This window comes from Giraffa tippelskirchi, chromosome 10 (genome assembly GCF_054371585.1).
Source record: "Giraffa tippelskirchi isolate mGirTip1 chromosome 10, T2T-mGirTip1v1.2.pri, whole genome shotgun sequence".
Classification (NCBI taxonomy): Eukaryota; Metazoa; Chordata; class Mammalia; order Artiodactyla; family Giraffidae; genus Giraffa; species Giraffa tippelskirchi.
Genome location: NC_137284.1, coordinates 38399451 through 38426696, shown reverse-complemented (window position 1 = coordinate 38426696; position 27246 = coordinate 38399451). Strand labels below are relative to the sequence as shown.

The following is a 27246-nucleotide window of genomic DNA, read 5'->3' as shown; positions in this document are numbered from 1 at the left end:
ATCCACCTACTGTGTGACCTTGCCTAACTACCTTTCTAGCCTCAGTTTTCCAGTCCATAAAATGGGGATACCAATCATAGGATTGTTAACTTAGGGTTGCTGTGGGGATTAAATGAGATGACTGGTACAAAGTGCCTGTCTCAGTGCCTGACCTAACCCCGTGGGTGCTCTTGTTATTGTTATTGGTGATGATATTTTTGTGCTTTAGCCTGTATTAGCTGCTTCAAAGTGTCTAGTTCACGCTACCCCGCGTTTGTTAATTAACTGATGCTCGAGAAACCAAGCAGGAAATGCCCTTCATGTGCTAAAATATATAGCACTGACTCTAAGAGAGAGGGGAAAGCTGAATGAGGTAGGGTATCAGGGAAGACCTCCTGGAGGAGGTGGCCTTGACTGGGAATTGGAAGATGGGAGAGGGAAGTGGTCAGAGCATGCTGGGCAGGGGTCCTGATGTGGACCAGAGTGTGACAGGCAGAGTGAGCGCGCCTGCTGTGGGTAGGGGGCAGCTTGGGGTGGGGAGTGCACGGGGCTGCAGAGGCAGGAGCCTGGCCTGAGCCATCGGAGGCTCGACTACACTGGATGTGGTGGTGTCCTTTCAGCCCCCCTCTGCAGGGCGAGCTCCCGATCACCCTCCAGAGCTTGTCTCCAGCATCGCTACTGAGCTCTCTTGTATTACCCTGCCCCATGAACAGATAACAGTGGTAATAATGAGAATATTTGGCGTTCCCTGAGCACTTCCTGTGTGCCAGTACCCATGCTGAGCATTTCACACGTGATATTTCAGTGAATCCCACTGCATGTGACACGGGCCGCATCCCGTTTCTTAGGTCGGAGAAGTGTCCTGCCCGAGGCAGAGGCCCCGGATCACCTGTACACATTAATCCACATGTCTTTGCCGTGGAAGCGCTTTTCTTTTTGGGCTGCCTAACGGGGTACACCTTGGCACAAAGTAAGAATTCATAAATGTTTGAACAATGAATGAAAAGAGAGTGTCAAGTGTACAGCAGGACTCTGGAGCCAGAGGCAATAGGCAGATTGCCAAGAGGGGCAGGAGCCCGCCTGTCGGGAAAGCTTAGTTTTTGAAGAGCTGGGCGCTGGGAAGCCTGGGGCTCTGGACAGCAGGAGCAGGGGCGGGGCCGGCCTGACAGGCTCACTGTCTTCCAGTCTCTTGATGGTGTGCGTGCTCAGTTGCTAAGTCATGTCCGACTCCTGTGACCAGGGTCTGTAGGCTGCCAGGCTCCTCTGTCCATTGGGTTTTCCAGGCAAGAATACTGGAGTGGGTTGTCATTTCCTTCTCCAGAGGATTTGATGGTGGGATCTATTTAAATGTCTTATCTCTGGTGCCAGTCTCTGATGCCAATACATTTTGTCCTGGGTTGAGCCCATGAGTGGAATTCAGCGGCTGGGCCAGAGATGCTCATTCAGGGAAAATGATAAGATAGGTAAGGTCAAGGGTGGTGGTTGAAAGTTTAACACTGCTGCAGCGTAGGCACCGACCAATCAAAACAGTCCCAGACCTTTAGTGCTAGAGCAGGATCTTGAAGCCACCGACTTTGCCAAACTAACCCATTGTTTGTTGATCTTGGAGAGGTTCCAGAGGTTCCCTGGGAGAAGCCAGAGCAGGTTGGGAGGGGCACCTGCCTGGGGGGAGTAGTCAGAGAGGTGGCTCTGTAGCAATTCAAATATTTCAAAAGAGTCACCAACTGGTAGATTCCTACCTGTGTGTCATGGCTGAACACCCCAAGGTCACTTTCTGCTAAGAGAATCAGCCATTTTTCAAAACCCACTTATCTTATTTTGAAGACTTTGTTAAAACTTGATGATATGGGGCTTCCCTGGTAGTCCAGTGGTTAAGAGACTGCTTTGCAATGCAAGAGACACCGATTAAATCCCTGGTCCTGGAAGATCCCACATGCCGCAAAGCAACTAAGCCCAAAAGCCAAGCCCACCTGCTCCAATTCCTAAAGCCTGTGTGCCTGGAGCCACAAGAAAAGCCACCACAATGAGAAGCCCAAGCACCACAACCAGAGAAAGCCTGCTTGCAGCAGTAAAGACCCAGTGCAGCCAAAAAATCAAATAAAAAAGTCTGTAACAACAACAACAACTGGATAATATGACTCAACACTTTATTTGACTAGGCATACAGAAACTATAAATTCTCAGTGCAGTAAGAAGGATTAAGGACTACCCCCACCCCCCACCCCCCTGCCACTATCAACTTCTCCATGTTGTACAAACCTTACTTCTACCTTAGAACTTTTGGTATACCTTATGGAAATTATCCAGGCCAAGAGCCTGAATGCTTTCTCTTACAGAGTTCCAATACTTTTCCCTTACACCCTAGTGAATCATTTTGTGCCTGTCCTATTTTGGAAGCCACAGTAAAGCTAAAGTACCTGCATTTCTTCTCCGCAAAATTGTAAATCTGAGGTTGCCTTAACATTAGTTTCAGGGTGAAAAGAAGCTTATAGAAGTATTTTTTTTTAATCCCTGAAATTACCAGTTTCTAAACAGTCATACTTTCTCCTGAAATACCAAAGAAGTTGGTGGAAGTCAGCCAAGAGAAACAGCCTTGTAGAGAGACTCGAACTGTTATTAAAAGCCAAGTGGTCATTAACAAAGATGATGTCATAATTAAATGTCCTGACCTGCCTGGGATCCTAGGTCCAAGGAAAGACAATTCCGGTCTTTACTAAACCAGTGAAAACACCTGCCTAATAGTGTTTAGTGAAAATACAAGATATTTCCTGCAAAAGGATCAGGGACCTCAGTGTCATACCAAGCTTGCAGAGGTGATGGCCAGCACAGGGAATTTGTGAACTGGTGACTTTGGGCTTTGATGAAGAAGACAGTGGGAATTTTATGTGCCCAGAGTGCTTTGCAAAGTGCCGTGAGTCATATTTTCAGAGTCGAGCCTATCCTAAGATAGGTTTTTCTTACAGTTCCAGCAGTTCTTCTGAGAGGAGGAACAATTCCTCAGGATTTTTATAAGCTGAGTCATCATTGCTACTTTATAAAAACATAATAGAAGCCCAGAACTCGTAGTTTCAGAGATTCCCAAGTTACAAAACAAAAACGAAGAGGAATTGGGAATAGCCAAGGAATCTAACTTTTACTTACTTTTTCCCTCTATTTCTCTTTTTTTCCCACCCTTCCTTCACCCCCACCATCGCAACTCACATTTTCTAAGGTCCATCTTACCAAGGTCCTGGCAGGGTGCACACTATATAAGTGGCAAAGATGCAGCCGCTCCTGAATAGAGACACAGATGGAGGAAACAGACATGTGGACACGAGGTGGGGGATGAATTGGCAGATTGGAACTGATGTATGTGCACTGCCATGTGTGAAACAGATGGCTAGTGGGAAGCTGCTATATAGCTCAGGGAGCTCAGCTTGGTGTTCTGTGGTGACCTAGAGGGGTGGGATGGTGGGGGGCAGGAGAGAGGTCCAAGAGGGAGGAGATATATGTACGCATATAGCTGATTCACTTCATTGTATAGCAGAAGCTAACACAACACTGTAAAGTAACTACACCTCAATTTTTAAAACAAATGCGCAGCCTATGATCAACTCTTGGTGCTGTCACTTACTTCTAGTCAAAGAAATCATCAGGAAAAAAGTTCTCACACCGAATGGTTGTAAGATGCATCCTGGTTTAAGAAACAATAAAATATGGGTTAGTAGCTGTGCAACTTCAGGAGCATCAAATAACGTCTTGTGCTCAGTTGTGTCCTCTGTACAGTAGAGGGTGATTGTTAAGGATGGAGTGAGATTGGGTATTTATTAGTCCTTTTCTTAGAACTGATGATAGCATCAGCTAGGTAGGATGATCATTATATGGACTTGAATCGCCCTGTCATTATTAAATTCCCTGTAAAGGCTCAGTGGTAAAGAACCTGCCTGCCAATGCAGGAGATGTGTGTTGGATCCCTAAGTCAGGAAGATCCCCTGGAGAAGGAAACAGCAACCCACTCCAGCATTCTTGCCTGGGAAATCCCATGGACAGAGGAGCCTGGCGGGCTACAGTCCATGGGGTCACAAAAGAGTCAGACACGACTTTGCGACTAAACAACAAGAAGCACTTGTACTTGTTGTACATGAGGTATTTTCCAGCTGGTGGAAGAGTGAGAAGAGTTGATGCTTCCTACCCATTCAAGCTTCCCCTCCCCAAGGAAATCTGGGGAAGCTAGGCAACCTTAAGTGTCAGTTAGTGTTTACTTATCACCTGCACAGCCTTTGCTTCTACGAGGAACCTTGCATTACCTGAGGCTCATTATGAAGAGAGGGCTTAACCTGCATTGCCCCAGGTATCATCAGCCTTGACTACAATGGGGGTCATAAGAGCAGTATTAATTAATGAATTAGTTAATTAAGAACTGTTCTCAGCCCCCTACACAATCTTCCCCGCTTGGGGATTCTGGTCCCTTCCTTGTTAATGTCTGCCACATGTGGAGCCACTCTGGGGCTCACCACTTGGGCCATTGCCACGGTGAAAAGGTTGAGGAAGCCTGCACCGGCTTCTAGGCAGTTCTGTGGCAGTTCTCATTCAGCAGAGCCACCCGGAGTTCTACATGGAAGAGGTGTCTTTTTTCACCGGCTGTTGCTCTTCATCACTTCAGGATAAAGGCAGGGCAGTTGGGGTGCTCAAGTCCCCCAGTATCCCTTACAAGAACGGTTACTGCAACTTCTGCCAGCAGACACCGTCTCCAGAGGGTTTAACTGGGCCAGGGAGCAGATACCATGACGTCTTACTTACCCCCGCGTCTCCCTGCCAGTGCCCAAACCAGAAAGGGCCATTCTGTGAAAGACACTGGTCAGAGAATGAAAAGACAATCCACAGGCTGGAAGAAATATTTACAAAACACACGTCTGGTGCAGGGCTTGTATCCAAAACATGCAAAGAATTCTTTTAAAACAGCTTTATTGAGTTACAACTCACATACCATACAATTCACTCATTTTAAGGATACAGTTCAGTGGTTTTCGGAGATAATCTGTTTTTAACTTTTTAAGTTGTGGTCAAGTATATATACATAAAACAAAAATTTGGTTAAACCATTTTTAAGTGTACAGTTAAGTGGCATTAATTACATTCATAATGTTGTGCAACCATCATTACTACCCATTTCCAAAACTTTTTCATTGCCCTAAGTAGAAACTCTGTTACCATTAAGTAATAACTCACCCACGGCTTCCCCACTGCCCAGCCTTTAGTAATCTCTAATCTACTTTCTGTCGTGATGAATTTGTCTATTCTAGATATTTCCTGTAAGTGGAATAATATAATATTTGTCCTCTTGTATCTGGCTTATTTCATTTAGCATAATGTTTTCAAGGTTCATCCATGAAGTAGCATGTATCAGAACTTCATTTCTTTTTATGTTTGAATAATTTTTATTGTATGTATACACATTTTGTTTATCCATTCATGTGTTGGTGGACACCTTGGTTGATTCCACCTTTTGGCTGTGGTGAATAATACTGCAGTGAACATCTGTTCAAGTCCTTGCTTTCAGTTTCTGGAATGGAATTTTTGAGGTCATATGATAATTCTGTGTTTAGCTTTTTGAAGAAATTCGAAATCATTTTCCCATAGAGGCTGCAACACTTTACCTTCCTACCAGCAATGTACAAGAGTTTCAGTTTCTCCACATCTTCACCATCACTTGTTATTTACTTTTTTTTTTTAATTACAGCCATTCTAGTGGATGTGAAATGGTTATCTCAGTGTAGTTTTGATTTTATTTTCCCTAATGGCTAATGGGCTTCCCTAGTAGCTCAGACAGTAAAGCATCCGCCTGCAATGCAGGAGACCCGGGTTTGATCCCTGGGTCGGGAGGATCCCCTGGAGGAGGGCAGGGCAACCCAATCCAGTATCCTTGCCTGGAAAATCCCATGGACAGAAGAGCCTGGCGGGCTACAGTCCATAGGGTCGCAAAGAGTCAGACACGACTGAGCGACTAACATACACACAGTGACTAATGATTGGCTTCCCAAGTGGCTCAATGGTAAAGAATCCACCTGCCAATGCAGGAAACGTGAGTTCCATCCCCGAGCGGGGAAGATCCCCTAGAGAAGGAAATGGCAACCCACTGCAATATTCTTGCCTGGGAAATCCCATGGACAGAGGAGCCTGGCAGGCTGCAGTTTGTGGGGTTGCAAAAGAGTCAGACAAGATTTAGCAACTAAACAACCATAACTAATGATGCTATATATTTTTTCACGTGCTATTGGCCATTTGTATATCTTCCTTGAAGAAATATCTAAGTCATTTGCCTATTTTTTACTTGGGTTGCTTTTCTGTTTGTTGTGTGTTGTAGAAATTATAGATTCTGAATATTAAGCCATTATTAGACCTGTGATTTCCAAGTATTTTCTCTCATTTTGTAGGCTGTCTTTTCCCTTCCTTGGCAGTGTTCCTTTATGCACAAAAGTTTTTAGATGGAGTCAGTTTATCTAATTTTTTCTTTATTGCTGTTGCTTTGGTGCATATCTAAGAATCCATAGTCAAACCCAAGGTCATTGAGATTTACCCCTGTGTTTTCTGTAAGAGTTTTATGATTTTAGTTCTTATATTTAGGCTGTTGATCCATTTGAATTAATTTTTGTTTTGGTGTGAAGTAGAAATACACTTGAATTCTTTGGCACATGGCAATCAGTTGTCCCAGCACACATTCTTGAAGACACTATTCTCTCTCCATTGAATGGAATTGGCATCCTTGTCAAAAACCAGTTTTCGTAGATGTATGGATTTATTTCTGAATTCTTGGTTCTTTTCTATTGATCTGTATGTACTTATGCAGGTACCACACTGTTTTGATTACTGTAGTTTTATATTAAGTTTTGAAATATTCTTTTTAAAAATGCTTTTGGTTGCTTAGGGTGCCTTGCTATTCCATATGAATTTGAAAATTGACTTTCTTATTCCTGCAAAAAAGGCCATTCAAATTTTGACAGGGATTGCATTAAAACTGCAGATCTAAGAACTATTAAAACTAAGCAATAAGAAAAAAAGAGTAAAAAAGGCAAGAATTTTTGAACAATACCGCTCTAAGATGTACAGGTGAAAAATAAGCATATGAAAAAAAATGTTCAACATCTATGTCAATAGGGAGTTACAAATTCAAGCAATAATAACATACCACTACATATGGTGGGCTACATCCCACGGGGTCTCAAAGAGTCGGACACAACTGAGAGACTAACAAACACACACATATCTATTACAAAGACTAGAATTTTTAAAACTGACAATACCAATTGCTGGAGAGGAGGTGGAACAACAGAAACTCATTCATTGCTGGTGGGAGTGTAAAGTTTTACAGCCACTTTAGAAAACAGTTTGGCAGTTTCTTAAAAAGCTAAATATAATCTTACCATGCATGCTCAGTCACTTCAGTCATGTCTGACTCTTTGCGACCCCATGGACTATAGCTCACCAGGCTCCACTGTCCGTGGGATTCTCCAGGCAAGAACACTGGAGTGGATTGCCATGCCTTCCTCCAGAGGAATCTTCCCGACCCAGAGATTGAACCCCTGTCTCTTTTGTCTCCTGCATTGGCAGGTGGGTTCTTTACCACTAACGCCACCTGAGAAGCCCCTCAAGGGATACAGAGCCAACTAAAAGAGTTTTCGATGGCCAAAACTGGAACAGTTTGAGCAAAAAAAATAAGACAGTATTGGATTATAACCCAGAGCATAAAACAAATAGCCATGAGTTCATTCTAATATAAATAAATGACTGAATAAATAAATAAGTGAGAGAGAAGAGACAAATCTCCTGTGTTGAAGAAGTCCAAGAGAGGAGTAACTTCACAGTAGAGAGACCTGGCAAGCACTACTTCAGCCAGGTGATCTTGGTCAACATCAACAATGATAAGCTGTGTTGCTCATATGTGCCTTGATCTGATGTGATAAAAATGGCACTTTACCTCTGTAGTCTTCCTCCTTAAAACCCATTAGCCCACTTCTGTCATAAGAGAAACATGACACAAATTCCAGTGGAGGGAGAGTATACATAATACCTGACCAGTCCTCCTCAAAACACTCCAAGGTCATCAAAACCAAGGAGGGTCTGAGAAACTGTCAGAGCCAAGAGGAGCCTAGAGAGACCTGATGACTACATGGAATGTGGGATCCTGGATGGGATCCTGAAAGAACAATGAAAAAAGAAACAAGTGACAAAAAAAAAAACAACTAGGAAATCTGAATAAACCAGGGACTTTATTTAATAATAATGTGTTGTTGTTGATTCATTAATTCTAACAAAAGTACCAAAGGGATTGAAGGTATTACTAATAGGGCAAACTGGATGAGGAGATATAAGGGAACTCAGTACTATATTGTCAATTTTTCTATAAATCTAATACAATTCTAGGGACTTCCCTGTTGATCCAGTGGCAAAGACTCTGTGCTCCCAATGCAGGGGCCCCGGGTTCAATCCCTGGTGGGGGAACTGAATCCCACACGCTGCAACGCAACTAAGATCCAGTGCAGCCAAATGAATAACAGAAAATAAACAAAAAGAAAACTGTTCTAAAAAAAATACATTTAAAAAAACAAGTACAAACCGAAGAACCCTGATAATATACATATTTTCCACGTTTTTCTAAGAGGAAGCTAGACTCCAGAAGAGCCAAGATGACTGATGCAGGATGCTGCTGCTGCTAAGTCGCATCAGTCGTGTCCGACTCTTCACGACCCCATGGGCTGCAGCCTACCAGGCTCCTCCGTCCATGGGGTTTCCCAGGCAAGAGTACTGGAGTGGGGTGCCATTGCCTTCTCCGGATGCAGGATGGCCCGCTACTTAAAAGGCAGCGGTGGGCTCTGAGCCCGGGGCCCTTGCTTCTGAGTCCCAGTGACTTTGCCCGGTCTGGGGATGGAACCTCCGCTGCTCCCAGGTTTCCTGCACACCCACTTACATGCGTGCATTTCTTTCCGGTTCTCCCCAGGGCATGGCCTTTACACTTGAAGAAAGGCTGCAGCTTGGGATCCACGGCCTCATCCCCCCCTGCTTCCTGAGCCAGGACGTCCAGCTCCTCCGGGTCATGAGATACTACGAGCGGCAGCAGAGTGACCTGGACAAGTGAGTACCGGACGTCTGTTCTCTCACCCAGGCTCCGGCCTCAGCTGTCTCCTGTGGTCCTCAGAGGGTTTTCTGGACACTCTCTAGCTAGGAAAGGCTGAGAGACCCGAGAGAGTCCAGTCCCAGCCTTGCCTTCTACAGGGTAATGGTCTCCCTGAGGGACAGGGCTTGTTATAGTCAAGCCATGGTCCGTGTGTCCTGGGAGGACTGAGAAGGTTGCCTAAACTCCGACCAGTAGGATCTGGTTGGGCCTTCTGGAAGTGAGGAAATCAGAGTCAGCCCAGGAAGTACCAATAGTACCAATGGAAGTACCAATGGACTTCAGCATTCAGCAGTGGGGTGCATGGAAGGATTTCACTCTGTAGGAAAAAGGGGAGCAAAACTGTAGGAGTATACGCAAAGGGTCTGATACAACTGAGCATTGCACACACATAGAGAAGAGAACTGTGGACACAGCAGGGGAAGGGGAGGGTGGGACAAGCTGAGAGAGTAGCACTGAAACATACATTACCATACGTAAAATAAATAGCTGGTGGGAAGTTGCTGTAACACAGGGAGCTCAACCCAGTGCCCTGTGACAACCTAGAGGTGTGGGATCGGGGTGGGGGTAGGAGGGAGGTTCAAGGGAGAGAAGACGTATGTATACTTATGGCTGATTCACGCCGTACGGCAGAAACCAACACAACATTGTAAAGCAATTATCCTCCAAGTAAAAAAATTTTTTTAACTCTATAGTAAAAAAAATACAGGGACAGATGTGTTAAGGAAGTGGTGCATGGCTCAGGTTCCTGGAATGAAAGGAACATGGTGGAGCAGAGGGGAAATGGACAGGGTCACCTTGGGAGGACCTGGGATGCCATCCGTTGGAGGTTTAGGGAGAGCAGCCCCACTTCCCCTCTGGTTTCTCCCGGTGGGGATGTCGACAGGAAGAGCCAGTGGGTGTTCACAGGATCAGCTTTACCTGTCTTACTAAAGAAGGTAGTGACCTTGCAGGTCTCGTGGCTATGAATTTTGGCACAGCCAGGATTTGAACACAATTAGCTCGAGTCTGTGCTTTGAACCTCTCTGCTACACCATAGCTAAGAGGCATTGAAGCTTAGTGGCTACAAAACTAGCCTGAGTTCAGATCCTCATTCTGTTATCACTTAAGAGCAAAAGTTCCATAGTCCAAAATGAAATTCGCCTTCCTAAAGATATTAAACCCTAAAAATCAAAGTCCAGAATCCTCCCCTTTCCAATTCTTTCCAGCTAGATGGGCCTCACCCACATGCCTGGGAAAACATGGGGACAATGGATGTTCTTGGTCCTGTGAGCTCGAGGGAGCTTGCTCCTGAGGACCTCTCTGATCCATTCATTACGGGAGCCCCTCATTTCAGCAGGTGCTTAGGGGGAAAGGCTAAGGAGGTTCCCCAACTTATGGGTAAAGACAGTGGTGTGTTGGTAAATGTTTAAGAACTGGTTCTGGGGCCAGGGGGTGAGGATTTAAAACGTTTGCCAATTTCATGATGTAGATACTCCCATCATGGTCAATTTCAACTTATCAACTTGACATCGCTGAATGCAGAATTGAGAAGAGTTGTGTACTAGTGGCCACTGAGTACGGGAATTATTAACACTCATAATGAGCTAAGATCCTCACTATTCTAAGCATAAATCCCCCTTTCCTAAAAGTGCCTTCTAGAGCATAGTAACGGACCAGTGCCTTTGGTGAGGAAGAAGAGGCTGAAGCCCCAAGAAGTCACAAGACTTCCTCAAGGTTACACAGCTCGTGAACAGCAGAGCTGAGATTCACACCCAGGAACCTGACACCTTGCCCAGGGATCATTCCCCTTCCAGGTCATTTCTGTCACCCCACTCCATGCCAGGCCCTCATGCGCCCTCATTATCTCTCCAAAACTTAAAGATTGTGATATCAGCTGCCATTTACACCTCATTGGGCTACCCCGGTGGCTCAGCTGTAAAGAAATCACCCCCAGTGCAGGAGCTGCAGGAGATGCGAGTTCCGTCCCTGGGTCAGGAAAATCCCCTGGAGGAGGGCATGGTAGCCCACTCCAGTATTCTTGCCTGGAGAATCCATTGGACAGAGGAGCCTGGCAGGCTACAGTCCATGGGGTCGCAAAGACTCAGACACGACTGAGCAACTAACACTTTCCCTTTCACACCTTACTGGGAATTTCAGTCCCTAAATTTTTTTCTCCCAGACTGTTCTGTGTGAAGTGTGAATGAAAGGCCCTTTTCCTGGCTTACTGATTTCAGGCTTCAGGAAGTAGGCATGTTTGCAACATGCTTCCTGAGATCACTTGGTGCTCAAACACTTGTGAACTCTGCTTGTGACAGGAACCAGGCCTGTGTGACAGGAAGGACCAGTTCATGTATCACTGGTCCACCTAGCACTTTCCCCGACCTTCCTCCAGCCCCAGAATGCTGTTATTCTGCTGTTGTTCATTACTGTCCACATAATTATAACATAACTAGCCATCTTGCATCATGGCTGAGAGCACAGATTCTGAAGTCAGATTGCATAGGTTCAGATCTCTTGGTGAATTATTTCATTTCTCTGTGCCTTGATTGTCTCTAAAATGGCCAGATGGCAATTATATCCCAATAAAAAATAAAATAAAATGACCAAAATTATATTACCCACCTTACAAGTCACTGGGGCCTTCCCTGGTGGCTCAGACGGTAAAGAATCCCCGTGCAATATAGGAAATGTGGGTTCAGTCCCTGGAGAAGGGAATGGCAACCCACTCCAGAATTGTTGCCTGGAGAATCCCATACACAGAAGAGCCTAGCAGGCTACAGTCCATGGGGTCGCAAATAGTTGGACATGACTGATTGACTAAGCACACATACAAGTCATTGGGAGGCATGTTTCCCATGTCAAATTAGTTAATGAAACTGTTGAGAATGGCACCTACATCGTGTGTAATAATAAGGACCATTGTTGTTGTTGTTGTTGTTAGTCACTCAGTCGCGTCCGACTCTTGGTGACCCCATGGACGCCATAAGGCAGGTCATATTCTCCACATGTCCTAGGTGATGAGACTCAGGCTTAGAGGAGATGGTGATTTGCCTGTGGAGGTGCTGTTGCAAGTAGCTGAGTGGGAGCCCTGGGTTTCTAGGTCGAGGGCCGTCCATGCTGCCATGTGGGGTGTTCATGTCATCAGCTTGGTTCTTGCCTCTTCTCCCAAGGTACATCATCCTCATGACCCTCCAGGACCGGAACGAGAAGCTCTTCTACCGCGTGCTGACCTCAGATGTGGAGAAGTTCCTGCCCATCGTGTACACACCCACCGTGGGACTGGCCTGCCAGCACTACGGCCTGACCTTCCGCAGACCCCGGTGAGTGGCCTGGGGCCTGGGCTCGGAGAGGGGCTGTCTCCTGGCCAGGAAATCATTCTTCCCTCTGGCCCTGCTTGCTGGGACCCTGAAGGGGCTTCCTGGGAGGAAGCAGCCCAGCTCGATGTCTGTTTTGAGATTTTGCCCTGGGAAATGAGCCCATGTGCAGAGAGGTGAGCTGAGACAGTGTCTAGCAAGGGGACCTCAGAGTCTCTCCACCTCTGAATAAGAAACACCCAACATGTTGTTCAGAGTTGGCCCGGGAGGTATTTCAGCTTGTTTTTCTCTCCTTTATCTACCCACCACCTTCCCCCTCTCCCCCTCCAAACCCCACTTTCCCAGTCATCTCCAAAGTGCAGACAGCTCTCCTGGTAATTCAGGTCAATGAATAATGGAGTGTTGGATACCAGAGACTGAATTCTTTTGCTGATTCAAAGAAGCAGCATTCCTTTATTTGGGCTCGACTCAGATTCCACTCAAAATGTCATTTTATTTGGCAAAAATCTGGCACGGCATTTTCTTTCAGAGCCAAAGAATTTGGGGGCAGTTTTCTAAAGAGATCACCTGGTTTGTTTGGTTTTTTTTTTTTCATGGTGAGTTCAGCATATATATTTTTTAAAAATGAAAAAGGGAAAATGGAAGGATTTTCACAAAGTGCTCAGTGCAAGGTAATTGTCAACATGTAGTTCTAGCACTGATGATTAAAGAGCTCCTGAGTTTATTATATGTCGTGGGACATTGTTTTAGCCTGTGTTAGAATACTGTGCACAGATATGTAATTTACAGTTACGTAGAATTTATAAATCTGTGTTATAAATCATGCAGTGTGTGAGGAACATGTAATCATGGATCTAGACCATCTTTCATTCATTTGGATAAGCAGTATTCCAGTTGTGAAGCCAGCATTTGGGATGAGCACTGCAGACCCGGGGAGTTCCCGGTATTACCCTTGGTAGAGGGCAGCGTGTCCCACTTCCTCTGGGCGGGCATGTCCAGCTGCTGCAGCATATCTGACCTCATCACACAGAGCAGCCATGTTTCTGCCATCCTGGGGCAGGGGACAGGGCGCGCAAACTCCATAGCCTATCCAGTCTTCAGCCTGCCTCTTTCAGCGGGAAAGAGAGTCATCCCTGAAGCCAATACTGACCAAGACCTTGGGAGCTGATGGCACATTTCTGAAGGATGCAGGGCCCTGTTTAATACCTCCCAGTTCCTACTCAGAGATGGTCCTTGCAGAGCCTCCCTCCTTGCACAGTTTGTGTGCTATGCTGTGTATGCTCAGTCGTGCCTGACTCTTTTGTGACCCCGTGGTCTGGAACCCACGAGGCTCCTCTGTCCATGGGACTTCCCAGGCAAGAATACTGGAGTGGGTGGCCATTTCCTACTCCAGGGGATCTTCCTGACCCAGGGATCGAACTTGCATCTCTTACATCTCCTGCATTAGCAGGCAGATTCTTTAACACTGCAACAGTGTCATTGCGCTCCTCTGAGGCCATCAGCAGCTGCTTGGGGCTTAAAGAAACAAGGGCCAATATTTTGACAAAACTAAGCCTGGCACAGCCCAGCTCGTCCTCAGAAATCCTGTGTTCTGGCTACCCTGGCCTAGTCTCCTTCCCCAAGCATGTCTGGCATTCTCTGCAAACCTTTGCCCATGCCGTCCCCTCTGCCTCAGATTCCTGCATTCTCTCCTTTCCTCATTCTCTACCCAGCAAAACTCAGGTTATCCCCATCTTCTAAGAGTCAGCTTCTCTGTGGAGCCCTCCCTGATCTGCCCCAACCTGAACCAGTCACTCCCTTCTCAGCCTCCCCCCCAGTCCATTACACACATTTCTATTCCATGGTTTTATTTTTGGTGCTTTGTATTTTTAATTATTTGTGTACCAGCCTCCTCTGTTGTATAGTAACTAAGTTATGACTGACTCTTTTGAGACCCCATGGACTGTAGCCCACCAGGCTCCTTTGTCCATGGGATTCTCCAGGTAAGAATACTGGAGTGGGTTGCCATGTCCTTCTCCAGAAGATCTTCCCAACTCAGGGGTCAAACAGCATTTCCTGCATTGGCAGGCGGGTTCTTTACCACTGAGTCATCTGAGAAGCCACCAACCTCCTGTACTGGGTCACAAGTTTCTAGAGGGAGCTGGAAACGCATCAGATCCATTTGGCCAGTAATTGACACTCTAATGGGACAGTGTCGCCTACTGAATGAGAAGAAGAGCTAGGTCTTCGCAATCAGCTCTGTGGTTTAGTCTCCCTGACCTTAGGCAAGTTTCTTAACCTCTCTCAGCCTTAATGTCCACATTTATCAACCAAAGGTAATAAGGCTACCTACCTCAAATAATCATCGTGAGGGTAAAATGTGATAATGTGGCCGGGTACCTGGCATCAGTGTTAAGTTTCCTTCAGCAACTACCATAGGAGGAAGGCAGGACTGATGCATGCAGAGTTATGTTACACATCTGTATTTTTCAACGTTTGCAAAGAAAATTGAGTCATTGAACATATAATGAACTAATGTGTAATTACAGACAAGATCTGGCTCTCCCAGATTCACTGTTTCCTGAAAAGGTCCTTTAGCCCTTGCTAAGACTGTACAGAAACACACGGCCATCCCACTCCCAGGCTGTCTGGGAGCCCTTCTCCACAGGCTCTAATGGACTAGACTGTGAATTCAGCTGTTGGCTTCAGATAAACTAGTATCAGACTAGTGATGCTTTTGAGCTGTGCTGCTAGAGAAGACTCTTGAGAGTCCCTTGGACTACAAGGAGATCAAACCAGTCAATCCTAAAGGAAATCAACCCTGAATATTCATTGGGAGGACTGATGCTGAAGCTAAAGTTCTAATAGTTTGGGCACCTGATCTGAAGAGCCAACTCATTGGAAAAGACCCTGATGCTGGGAAAGATTGAAGGCAGGAGGAGAAGAGGACAACAGAGGTTGAGATGGTTGGATGGCCTCACCAACTCAATAGACATGAGTTTGAGCAAGCTCCAGGGGGTGGTGAAGGACAGGGAAGCCTGGTGTGCAGCAGTCCATGGGGTCGCAAAGAGTCGGACTCGACTTAGCAACTGAGCAAACAAGCAAACTAGTGATGGTAGTGGAGGAGGAAATGGCAACCCGTTCCAGTATTCTTGCCTGGAGAATTCCATGGACAGAGGAGCCTCACGGGCTACAGTCCATGGGGTTGCAAAGAGTCGGACATGACTGAGCAACTAACACACACACACAGTGATGGTAGAGTTTTCCTCCAGGGTCCACTCCAGAATCCAGAAATTTGAATTAATGAGCATTTCTGGAGCTGCTGGGCATCATGTTACATAATGTGAAGTAACCCCCAAAGAACAAAATACAATTCTTGACCTAAAGCTATAGGCTGAATATGATAAAAGTTAAACAGCAATAAGAGATTTAATAGGGACAAAGGATTACAGGAGCAAAAGGGAGAGGGAAATTTGTTTTCCTTGAGGGCAGCAGGAATGCTTCACCAGAGGGATGACATTTGAGCTGGTCCTTGAAGGCTGGATAGGAATTCCATGGGTGGAGAAGGAGGGAAGGGCATTCCAGGAAAGGGCTTGGTTTTATCAGCTCTGTAGACAGCAGGGCAGTCAGCTCACTCGGGTATCTCCCCATCTCCTCTGTCTGGCATGGAGGGCGAGGGGAGGGACCTGGGCCTTTACATCCATTGGCTTATAATGGATCTTACCCATGTGCTGGAAGGCTCATTTGGCAACAGTGTCATTCATTTCACAAATGAGCAAACTGAGGTGGCCGGAGGAAGGGAACTTGTCTGAGATCACAATTGGCAAGCAATTTGTAAAGTGAGAGTTCTGACTGTGGGAACTGGGGAAAGCCACACCAAGGATGACATTTGAGCTGGGCCATGAAAGACGAGTGCAAAAAACTGAGACAGAATGTCTTTGTCTACAGTGGCCCAAGCACACCCACCTCCCCCTGGAAAGAATGTAAGGCCTCTGATACCTCACGGTGGGGGAAACAGGAGACTAGAGGAGCTGGGTAGGAGAACTGATCAGTGGTTCTACCTAAAATATGGTCTCCTTCTCACCACCCAAGGGGGTTGGCTTAACAGGGAGCTGTTTCACACTCAGGTCCAGGCCTCACTGGTGTTCTCCAGTGGGTTAGTGATGGAGAGGATCGTAACAGCAGAGTGGGGGTTCATGTGGGTGGAAACCACTTGAGCCCAGGAACCAGGTCAGCCTCAGTTGGGTATAGAGAGGGTGCTGCAGAAAGTGGACATGTACCATGGAAAACAGATGTGTGATGGTCCAGGCAAGAGACAGGCAGTTGAACTAGGACCAGGAGAAAAGCATCGTCATAATAACTGCTGGCCAAAGGCCAGGCGGAGAAGGCAATGGCACCCCACTCCAGTACTCTTGCCTGGAAAATCTCATGGACGGAGGAGCCTGGTAGGCTATGGTCCATGGGGTCGCTAAGTCGGACACGACTGAGCGACTTCACTTTAACTTTTCCCTTTCATGCACTGGAGAAGGAAATGGCAACCCACTCCAGTATTCTTGCCTGGAGAATCCTAGGGACGGCGGAGCCTGGTGGACTGCCGTCTATGGGGTCGCACAGAGTCGGACACGACTGAAGCGACTTAGCAGCAGCAGCAGTAGCAAAGGCCAGGCACTATCTTAAAATCTTTACATAGATTGTTGTTCGGTCGCTAAGTTGTGTGTGACTCTGTGACCCCATGGACTGCAGCACACCAGGCTTCCCTGACCTTCACCATCTCCCAGAGTTTGCTCAAATTCATGTCCATTGAGCCAATGATCTATCTAACCATCTCATCCTCTGCCACCCCCTTTTCCTTTTGCCTTCAATATTTCCCAGCATCAGGGTCTCACTGGAGTGAGTAGGCTGCTCACATCAGGTGGCCAAAGTATTGGAGCTTCAGCTTCAGTGTCAGTCCTTCCAATGAATATTCAGGGTTGATTTCCTTTAGGATTGACTGGTTTGATCTTCTTGAAGTCCATAGATTAACTCATCTAATTATCACAGCTCCCCTAAGAAATAGACACTGTTATCAGCCTATTTGTAGATGGGGAAACTGAGGCACAGAGAAAACTTGCCCAGAGTCACACAGCTCATAACCAGCAAAGCCTAGACTCGGACCCACACAGTCTGAGGCAGAGTGTGGACAGGTAAGCAGCACATCACAATGCTTGCTGTAGTTTGGGGCTGTGCACATTCGGTGGGTATTCAGGATGGGGTGCCCTTGCCACTCTTGGAACATGAATGTCCGGGGGTCTCAGATAGGGGTTGCTGTATTCATTTCCAGAGCCTCTCCTGGGCTGAGGCAGACACAGGCAGACTGAACCATCGCTTTGGGTTTGTCACCTACTAACTGGCCATCTACCCATCTGCCTCTGCAAGGATTAAATCATGTGCTGCTGCAGCTGCTGACCTTCAATACACCCTGAAAGGAATTCAAGGTGGAAAGCAGCAATGAGGCACTCTGTGCTCAGAGGGGGAAAACTGGCAGGACAAGTCTTCAGTTCGTCTTTAGATATTTTTCAGGATCGGATTTTATGAGCCCAGTTCTTCGGTCTTCCCACATCTAGAAAAGCACTAAAATCCATGGTGATGACTGTTGCTCGTGACTAGCAAAGGCTTCACGAGACTAGTAGAAACCTTCTGGAAAATATGTGCTTGATTGCATGTATTCCCCCTTCACCAAAAATCACATACTGACCTTTCCCCCCTGCCTCTTTGGAGCAGTTTCTCAGGGCTGTCTGAGGTGCGTCTCCTGGGCTGCAGTCCTCATTTTGCCCCAAATAAAATTTAACTCACAACTCTCACGTTGTGCATCTTTTTAAGTCAACAGATTTGTCCCGAAGCTCTGGGTACAGATTTCCCGCAACTGCTTTGCAGAACCTTTCCTCAGATGATTACCCAATTAAGCTACCTGATTTGTGACCTTCTGAACAGCTGCTCCAGGTGTCCATCTGGCCTCTTTCCAGGTGCTGACTCCATCCCTGTCTCGCTCCTAAGGGAGAGTCTGGGCTCCGCCCCAGCCCTGAGCGTCCTCTGAGCCTGGCTGGGAAGGGCTTCACAGATTAGCATCTGACAGGAGGCCAGGCCCAAGGCCGGGAGGGAGCAAGCCAGCGCCTTGTCAGTTCTGAAATGATAAACGTTCCTGTCAGTCCTGTCAATCCCCTGTGAAAGGACCTCCCCCGCCACCCCCAGAGCTAATTAATTCCAGCTGAGGCTAAAATGGGCTGCCCTGGGGTCCAGCAGTTAAGAATCCTCCTGCCATCGCAGGAGATAGAAGAGACATGGGTTTGATCCCTGGGTGGGGAAGACCCCCTGGAGAAAGGAATGGCAACCCCCTCCAGTTTTCTTGCCTGGAGAATCCCACAGCCAGAGGAGCCTGATGGTCTGCAGTCCATAGAGTCGCAAAGAGTTGGACACAGCTGAAGTGACTGAGCACGCATGAAGCTGAAATTGATGCTCTGACATCCCTGGGGCCCTGCATGGCCTCAGAACCCCTAGGGAGAAGCCCAAGTATCTCAAGGACACCTGAGTACCCCGGGCAGGTGAGGCACAGCAGAAGGATCTGGGCTCTGTGGGGCCTCCTCTGCCCCTTCCTGCTTCTCCCTGTACACGCTCTGCTTGTGCCTCTGTGGGCCGTGGATCCTGGCTAGCTTGTCCTGAAGGTCTTTAGTGTGTGACTCAGAAGAGGTAAAAACCAAGAGGAGGGGAGACGAGAGGAATACAGCTCAGCCACACAGTGAGTGTGGCAAGGAAGCCAGCATCGTGGGTAACTACCCAACGTAAGCGAAGAGTCTCCCTTCAGGAGGCCGCCTCCCGTGAGTCAGCCTGGGCCTAACCCTCCTAGTCCTCCTTGAGCTCCAAGTGATGTGCGTGCACACACACACACACACACACACACACACACACACACACACACACACACCTGTAGACCCAGCGCTTCCCAGCCTCCCTGTGGGGTCTCACCTGTATGGTGGCGAGGGCTGGGTTGCAGGTAGTGTAAGGAGCATAGCCCTTGAAACCAGGCAAACTTGACCTTGAATCCTAGTTCCAAAAAATGGCTTTCGACAAGTAACTGAGCACCCCATCAGCCTCCTCGTGTGAAACGGGAGTAACGCCCGTTCGCACGGCTGCTTGTGAGGACTGGGTGCGATGCCACATGAGAAGTGTCCTTGTCTGTGCTCGGCTCTGATCCGTGTGACCCCCTCACCCCCCTCCCCACCCCAGTCCATCCTCTGATGCAGTCACCCCGCCCCAGAGTCTCAACCACTGACTTCTGAGAGCATATCAGGCCTCCAAAATGCCACCCACACTGACCTTGTGAAGTCAAAGTTGCTCAGTCGTGTCTGACCCTTTGCAACCTCATGGACTGCAGCCCGCCAGGCTCCTCTGTCCACAGGATTCTCTAGGCAACGATACCGGAGTGGGTTGCCATGCCCTTCTCCAAGCAGATCTTCCCAACCCAGGGATTGAACCTGTGTCTCCTGCATTGGCAGGCAGATTCTTTACCATCTGAGCCACCAGGGACCTTAATGATCTGTATTTGTGCCAAACTAGCAAACCCATTGGCAGGTACTAGTGCAGAGTTAGGGGGCTGTGACAAGTTAGAAAGGTGAAGGTAGGAAGTGGGACTTGGTTTCCCCTGTTGAGCCTTGGGGAAGATCCCTAAGGACAAATTCGCATTTGGACAGAGCCAGCAGCCCTGGCCCTGTGCCAGGCTCTTGTTTTTTTTTTATCTGCAGACAGATGCGCTTCTGCACTCAGGCCACTAACAGGTACACGGGGTATTAACAGCTACCGTTTGCTGAATGCCCGCAGGCTCCTGGCAAGCCCGGCTTAGGTACTTCGTGTACTGGATCTCTGAGCCCTAGAGCCGCCTCGCAGGGTGCTTGTTCCTTAGATGAAAACTAGCTGGTCTAAGACATCACAGCCGCCCTATAACCAAACCCTGTAAGTTTTCCTGCGTTCGTAGTCCAGCTTCTGTGGCCCTGGTAAACGTGACACCTCACAGACAAGCACATTCTTAAGGGACACACGTGAAGGACACACACACACACACACACACACACACACACACACACACACGAATACCTGGAGGGCAGGATACCACGGTGGTCAGAGCCCCGGGGCGGGAGCCCCGAGGAGGTGGGTCAGCTCCCCGGGTAACGGCCGTGTCGCCTCGGAGCCCAGCTGCTCCCTGTCCCTGGGCCTGGATCACGGGAGCTGCCCACCTCATGGGGCTCCGCTGAAGGTCAGACGAGCTGACTGTGTGTGATCGTGCTTCATCAGCTGGAGAGCTCCTCACAAGCTTGAAGGGGTTTTATTTTTTCATCTCTTCTCTGTCCCCAACCCATCTAAAAAGATGAGGTTAAAGCTCACGCTCACACTCTTGGGTTTCCTGCCTCCCTCTCTCAATGCCCGGGGAGCCCTTGCCTGACGTTTTTTTCTTTTTTTTACACTGTGTGCTAAGTAGCTTCACTCAAGTCTGACTCTTTGCAACCCCATGGACTGTAGCCCACCAGGCTCCTCTGTCCAAGGGATTCTCCAGGCAAGCATACTGGAGTGGGTTGCCATTTCCTCCCCCAGGGTATCTTCTCCACCCAGGGATCCAATCCACATCTCCTGCGGCTCCTGCATTCCAGGCAAATTCTCTACCATCAGCACCACCACCAGGACCTTTTCATCTTCAGCCACCTCCACCCACCCACCTCCACACACACACACACCCAGCATAATCGGGAGGCAGGCAGAAAGCAAGGATTTGTCTCCCCAGACCAGCTGCTTCCTCCCTGTCCTCAGGGCACCAGCGCTGGCTCCTCTGCCAGAGCCCGCTCCGCGCCCAGTCCTGCCCAGGTCCCTCTGCCAGGCTATTTCAGCTGTGCGGCCGGAAAGGCTCCTGAGTGCAGAGTTAGTGCATGTCGGCAGCTAGTCCGCTTCCTGTCCCATCTGGCCCTTTTAGTCCCCCAGCCTTGGGGTCATGAGCAGAGCTCTGGGTAAAGGGCGGGAGACCCGCATTCTAGCCTTTGTACCCTCTTTCTGGCCTTGACTCCTTAGGCAAGTCACTTAGCTCCTTAGACTCAGGAGAAGGTGGTGGGTTGGAGTGCATGGTTTCTGTAATTTCTTTCAGCTTTAAACATTCAGCACCTAGTAACCCAAACCCTGAGCTTCCCTGGTGGCTCAGGAGTAGAGAATCTGCCTTCCAATATAGGAGACACAGGAAATGCAAGTTCAATCCCTGGATTGGGAAGATCCCCTGGAGAAGGAAATGGCCACCCACTCCAGTAATTCTTGCCTGGAAAATCCCATGGACAGAGGAGCCTGGCGGGCTACAGTTCATGGGGTTGCAAAGAGTCAGACACGACTTAGTGACTAAACAGCAACAACAACCCAAACTCCATAACCACGTTAGAAGTTGGATATTCAGCTGAGCCGTGGTCACATCATGGAACTGAGCTGAAGTTTCTCCCCCTGAAAAATTAAGAGGTCAAGTTTGAGCAGTTCTCAGTGGCAGCTGTGCACTGAGAGACTCTGGGGGCTTTTAAGCAGCATCTGTGGCGTGGGACCCAGGCAGCTTTAGTTTTCAGAAGCTCCCCAGGGATTCTCGTGAGGAATCGCCGAGCGGGGTGGTCTCTGAAGTCCCTTCCAGCTTGGGTCCTCTGTGACTTGCTGAGAGTCGATAACCTGCCAGCCCAGATCTGCCAGGCCCAAATCTTCAATACCCACGCTTAACATATTGAAGACAAGGGGGACTTTCCCTGGTGGTCCAGTGGTTAAGATGCCACACTCCCAATGCAAGGGGCCGAGTTCTATCCCTGGTCAGAGAACTGAAATCCCACATGTCCCAACTACTGAGCCCGAGAGCTGCAATTGAAGAAGCCCATATGCCACAGTGAAGACCCAGCATAACCAAAAATAAATAAATAATAAAAAATTTAAGAAGAAGAAAAGGTTAGGGTCATGATAATGTTAGAGAAACGTATCTCCAGCTCAACCCTCAGCAACCTAACTGTTGAGTCCCACTGCCAAGTTCCCTCCTGTCTCATGCACACAGTGAGTGGGGTAAGTGGGCAGGGGGTGGAAGGCGGTCTCACGTGTGTTCTCCCCCCCCACCCTAGTGTCTTCCTGATGCCTCTGTCACTGCACAGAAGTCACCCATCTCCACAGCTGCAGTCCCTCCTCTGTCAGCAGTTGATGAGACAGGAAAAAGCCTCAGACCAAAGGTGACCCATCATTCGGGTGAGGATGTGACCAGTGCCGCCTGGCTCAAAAGGTGGCCCAGTTGGAATCCTTTCCAGGAACTTGAACGGACAAACGGGAAAGGTTATATGGAGAGAATTTTCCAGGTAGGAAGGGAAATCAAGGCGAAAGGATGCTGTGATTTAGACTTTTGACGCAGGTCATGGTAGACCAAAGGCAAACGCCAGCTATAAAGGAAAAGGAAAAAAGAACAGGAAGTATAGGAACAGATCTGTGGAGGGAAGACAGGGCAGATGGAAAGAAAGAGGGGAAAACAGGCAGAGGGAGTGACGGTCCCCAGAGCTGCCTCCGTTCACCATCGCTCTCCACTCCAGTTCTTCACTAATTGACCATAAACTCTGTTTCTCCAAAGGTGGCTTAGGTGAACCTCTGATTTCGGTCACTGGAAGACCCAGACTGAAAAAGTGCTGTGAAAGTAGATGGATCTGATTAGTCCCCTGATCTCCTTGTTAATTGGGTGAACGGAGTCAACAGATTAAAGTAGGGTGTCTCAAACTTCTGTTGTTGTCATTGTTTAGTCGCTAAGTCGTTTCCAACTCTGCGACCCCACAGACTGTAGCCCGCCAGGCTCCTCTGTCCGTGGAATTTCCCAGGCAAGGATACTAGAGTCTCAAACTTTAGGGTGCACTGAAATCACTGGAGGGCTTGTTAAAGTAGATTGAGAGACTTGACCTAGCCACCAAGTTCCAGACGCTGCTGATGCTGCTGGTGCAAGGACCACACTTTGAAAACCGCTGAATTAGGGGCTTTCCTGGTGCCCTAGTGATTAAGAATCTGCCTTCCGATACAGGGGATTTGGGTTCCACCCCTGGTCAGAGAACTGAGATCCCACATGCCAAGGGGCAACTAACCACATGCACCGCAGCTGCTGAGCCCAAGCACCACAGCTGGCGAGAAGCCCTTGTGTCTCAGTGAAAAGATCCCACATGCTGCAGCTAAGACCCAATGCAGACAAAAATAATAAGTATTTTTTGAAAAAGAAAAGAAAACCACTTGGTTGAAGGCTGATGAAAAGTCACTCACTGAGAAATGAATCAAGACGATCTGAAGGAAGCAGAAGAAGTAGGTATTTGCAGACCCTGCTGTGCATTTGCAGAAAAAGCTGGGAGTCCTGAATGGAGGTTTTGGCCTCAGTTTTAGAAATGTTGTTGTTGTTTAGATGCTAAATTGTGTCCGACTCTTTCGCAACCCCGTGGACTGTAGCCCGCCAAGTTCCTCTGTCCATGGGGATTCTCCAGGCAAGAATACTGGAGTGGGTTGCCAGTTCCTTCTCCAGGGGTTCTTCCCAACCTAGGGATTGAACCCGAGTCTCCTGCATTGGCAGACAGATTCTTTACCACTGAGCCACTAAGGAAGCCCTTTAGCAGTGCCCCTCAGTAAATCCCTCCCCCTTTCTGGAGCTCAATTTCCTCATCTATAAGCCAGAACATTTTATTAGGTGATGTAGGGGGCTCCCTCCAATCCTTATAATCTATAATTTTTGAGCAGATTGGAACACGGTGGCTATAAATTTGCCTCTAAGGTTTCTGGCATTTAAGGGAGAAAAATGCAAAAGTAGATGAACACACATTTTCTGACAAGAAAAAGTGTTCAGGCTTATCTGCAGAAGTGTCATTTGGCTGAGAGATCTGATTCACACATGGGCATCTTCTTAGACAGGCCAGCTGGGCAGCCCAGGGTCTGTTCATGGATGGTTCAATGCCAGGGATTGGGAACTGATTCTGGAATAGATCTGAGGGAGCCCTCCCCGAGCATGAAGTTGTTCAGCTGTTGTTCGATGCACACGTCACGTGGAGTAAGTGAAATTGTATCTGGATCCCACATCAGTGAATCACTTTGGGACAGAGAGATGGAGGAGAGAAGGATTTTTTTTTTTAATTTAGTAAAGACTATTCTTTTAAGAGCAGTTTTAGGTTCATAGAAAAATTGAAGGAACAGTACAGAGACTTAGCATATACTCCCTGCCCCCACACATTCATCACCTCCCCCATAATCAACATCCCCCACTAGAGTGGTCCATCTGTCACAACTCATGAACCTTCATTGACACCTCATTATCACCCAGAGTCCTTAGAGTACCTTAGAGCTCACTCTTGATGTCATACATTCTGTGGATCTGGATAAAAATATTATGTAGCATCATACAGAGTATATTCACTGCCCTAAAAACCCTGAGCTCTGCCTGTCATCTCTCCCTCCCCCACCCCACTCTGGGAAACCACTAAGGATCCTGGTATTTTTGTGTCTGAATTACATGGGTTTCAGTTGCTGAGGGACATGGCTTCTTTTGTTGTTGTTTAGTCGCTAAGTTGTGTCTGTCTATTTGCAACCCTGTGGACTGAAGCCTGCCAGGCTCCTCTGTTCATGGCATTTCCCAGGCAAGACTACTGGAGTGGGTTGCCATTTTCTTCTCCAGACTTCCTTTTTTAGAGGAGGTTTGAAGATTTACATACAAGCAAGTGAGTTTGTGCTTCATTGCATGTGACCTGCCTTTAGTGTTCAAAAGGAGCAGCTTGCTGGGTGGGGAGGACAGAGGCCACCCTTCCGTCCATGAGCCTGGCTGGGTGTAGGTGGCTGAGAGTGAAAAGGTGGGAAAAGTTGAGTGGCCCCACATGGGTGCAGAGATTTTATTTTTCTGTTCAAGCTGGAAGCAGATGAGCTTTATTAACTAGAACAGGATGTTCTGAGTCTGACTTCCTTTAGCCGAAGGCAGATTTCCCTGGCAGTTTAAACAAACTGATTTTTGTTTCTGTTTTATCTGACTCTGTCCTTTTCCTCCTTTGTCCCTGGCAATCCCAACCATGGTGATCAAAAGAATAGGTGTGGGAGAATTTCCTTACTGAGAAGGAAATCCGTACATACAGGCAGGAGTTGAGTAGACCTTTTCCTCAAATAACCTTGATCTCTCATTAACCTGTAAAATGCACGAAAGCTTGTGTTTGCTCATAGAAACAGACTCACAGAGAACAAACTAGTGGTTACCAGTGGGAGAAGGAAGGCAGAGAGGTGAGATAGGGGTGTGGGATTAAGAGATATGAACTACTATGTATAAAATAGATAAGCAACAAGGATATATTATACAGCACAGGGGAAAATAGCCATTATTTTTTAATAAATTTAAATGAAATATAATCTATAACAATATCATATCACTGTGTTATACACCCGAAACTAATGTATTATTCTCTACTTCAATAAAAATAAAAGCTTGTGTTTGTTCAAGCTAAGTTCACTCCCAAGAGTGGCTTCTTAAGAGATGCTGCAAATAAAGCAAATGTTTTGAAAGGTCCCAGACTAGAGGAAGAGTAAGATCATTGCTGTGGAATTTCTTGAGGAACAGTGAAGGCTGTCTTGCCAGAAAGAACCCTGCCACCAGCTAGCCAGCCTCCAAAATGCACTGTCATATTCATGTCCTTGCACCCACAGGAATCCCCCAAATTTCTCAGGTGCCCTGGATGGGTAACACTGAAAACTTTATCTATAAGCTAGTTTCTTAGGGACTAACATTAAATCAGCATCCAGGGGTCCCCAACCTTTAGGATCTAATGCCCGATGTTCTGAGGTAGAGCTGATGTACTAATAATAGAAATAAAGTGCACAATAAATGTAAGACACTTGAATCATCCCCAAACCATCCCCCTCCCCAGGCTGTGTGTTCCATGAAACTGGTTCCTGGTGACACAAAGGTTGGGGACAGCTGCACCTGGATCACAGGGATTGGGACTTAGGAAGGAGAGGTTTTGTATGAATGGGAAAAGGGATAGGAAAGACTAGATCAGGAAGGTTGTGTCTGAGGTGCTGGAGATGGAAGCAAGGCTCAGGCAGGGAGCCCCAGTGCAGCATCAGCATGGTCCAGAAGGTTACAGGAGGGGAGCAAGTGAAAAAGCTAAAAAGACAAAAGATAAAGTGAGTGGTAAAAGATGGACTTCTCCAACTGGACACAACTTCTCATATGAGCTCCTCTCCTGCACCAAAAACTTTAGGAGGAAAATGAACTATGTTTTTTTCTGCCCTGTGTCTCGCATGGCACCAAGCATGGTATCTTCAGGCCTTGACCAGAGAGAGCACTTGATTAGACTCCATTCAACAAGCATTGATTAAGCGCCATCTTTATGGTTGGCCACCATAAATACATGGAAGATCCAAATGGAATAAGATAGTTTATTCGTGGTCCCTGACCTTAAGGAGTTTACAACCCACCTGAAGAGAGGGGCAGCTCTAAGGTGATATAAACCAATTAGTAAAGCATGGTATGGATTGACTGGTTTACTTTGAACACATAGAGGTAGTTCGTTATGTAGGAAGTATCTCCACTGAATTGTTGGCTCTTGATATAAATCTTGAGAATAGGATTTTGATTCAAGGTGGGAAGGTGGCCCAGCACAGTCCCTGGCATCAAGATTTATTGTGTGAGTTCTAAGCAGGAGGACCTGCGTAAGCGAGAGATGTGGTTGGAACAAACAAGAATCACACAGACTCTTAGGACTGGGAATATAGGAGACACTTCTTCCCCCTTAACAAAAACCCCACGTCTCTTTCCAGTTCTTTCTTCCC

At 47.4% G+C, this 27246-nt stretch overlaps 1 protein-coding gene across 2 annotated transcripts in view; it reads left to right on the top strand.

Annotated features, from left to right (window-relative positions):
- The window catches only part of ME3 (malic enzyme 3), a 215641-nt gene that overhangs the window by 91238 nt on the left and 97157 nt on the right, over window positions 1-27246 (top strand). For both annotated transcript variants that reach the window (XR_014067404.1, XM_081536355.1), the window contains exons 3-4: window positions 8954-9087; window positions 12280-12429. Coding sequence is in view for 1 of the 2 variants with exons in the window: in XM_081536355.1 (XP_081392481.1) it covers window positions 8954-9087; window positions 12280-12429 (284 nt within the window). In the remaining variant the exon portion in view is untranslated. The remainder of the gene's footprint in view (window positions 1-8953; window positions 9088-12279; window positions 12430-27246) is intronic.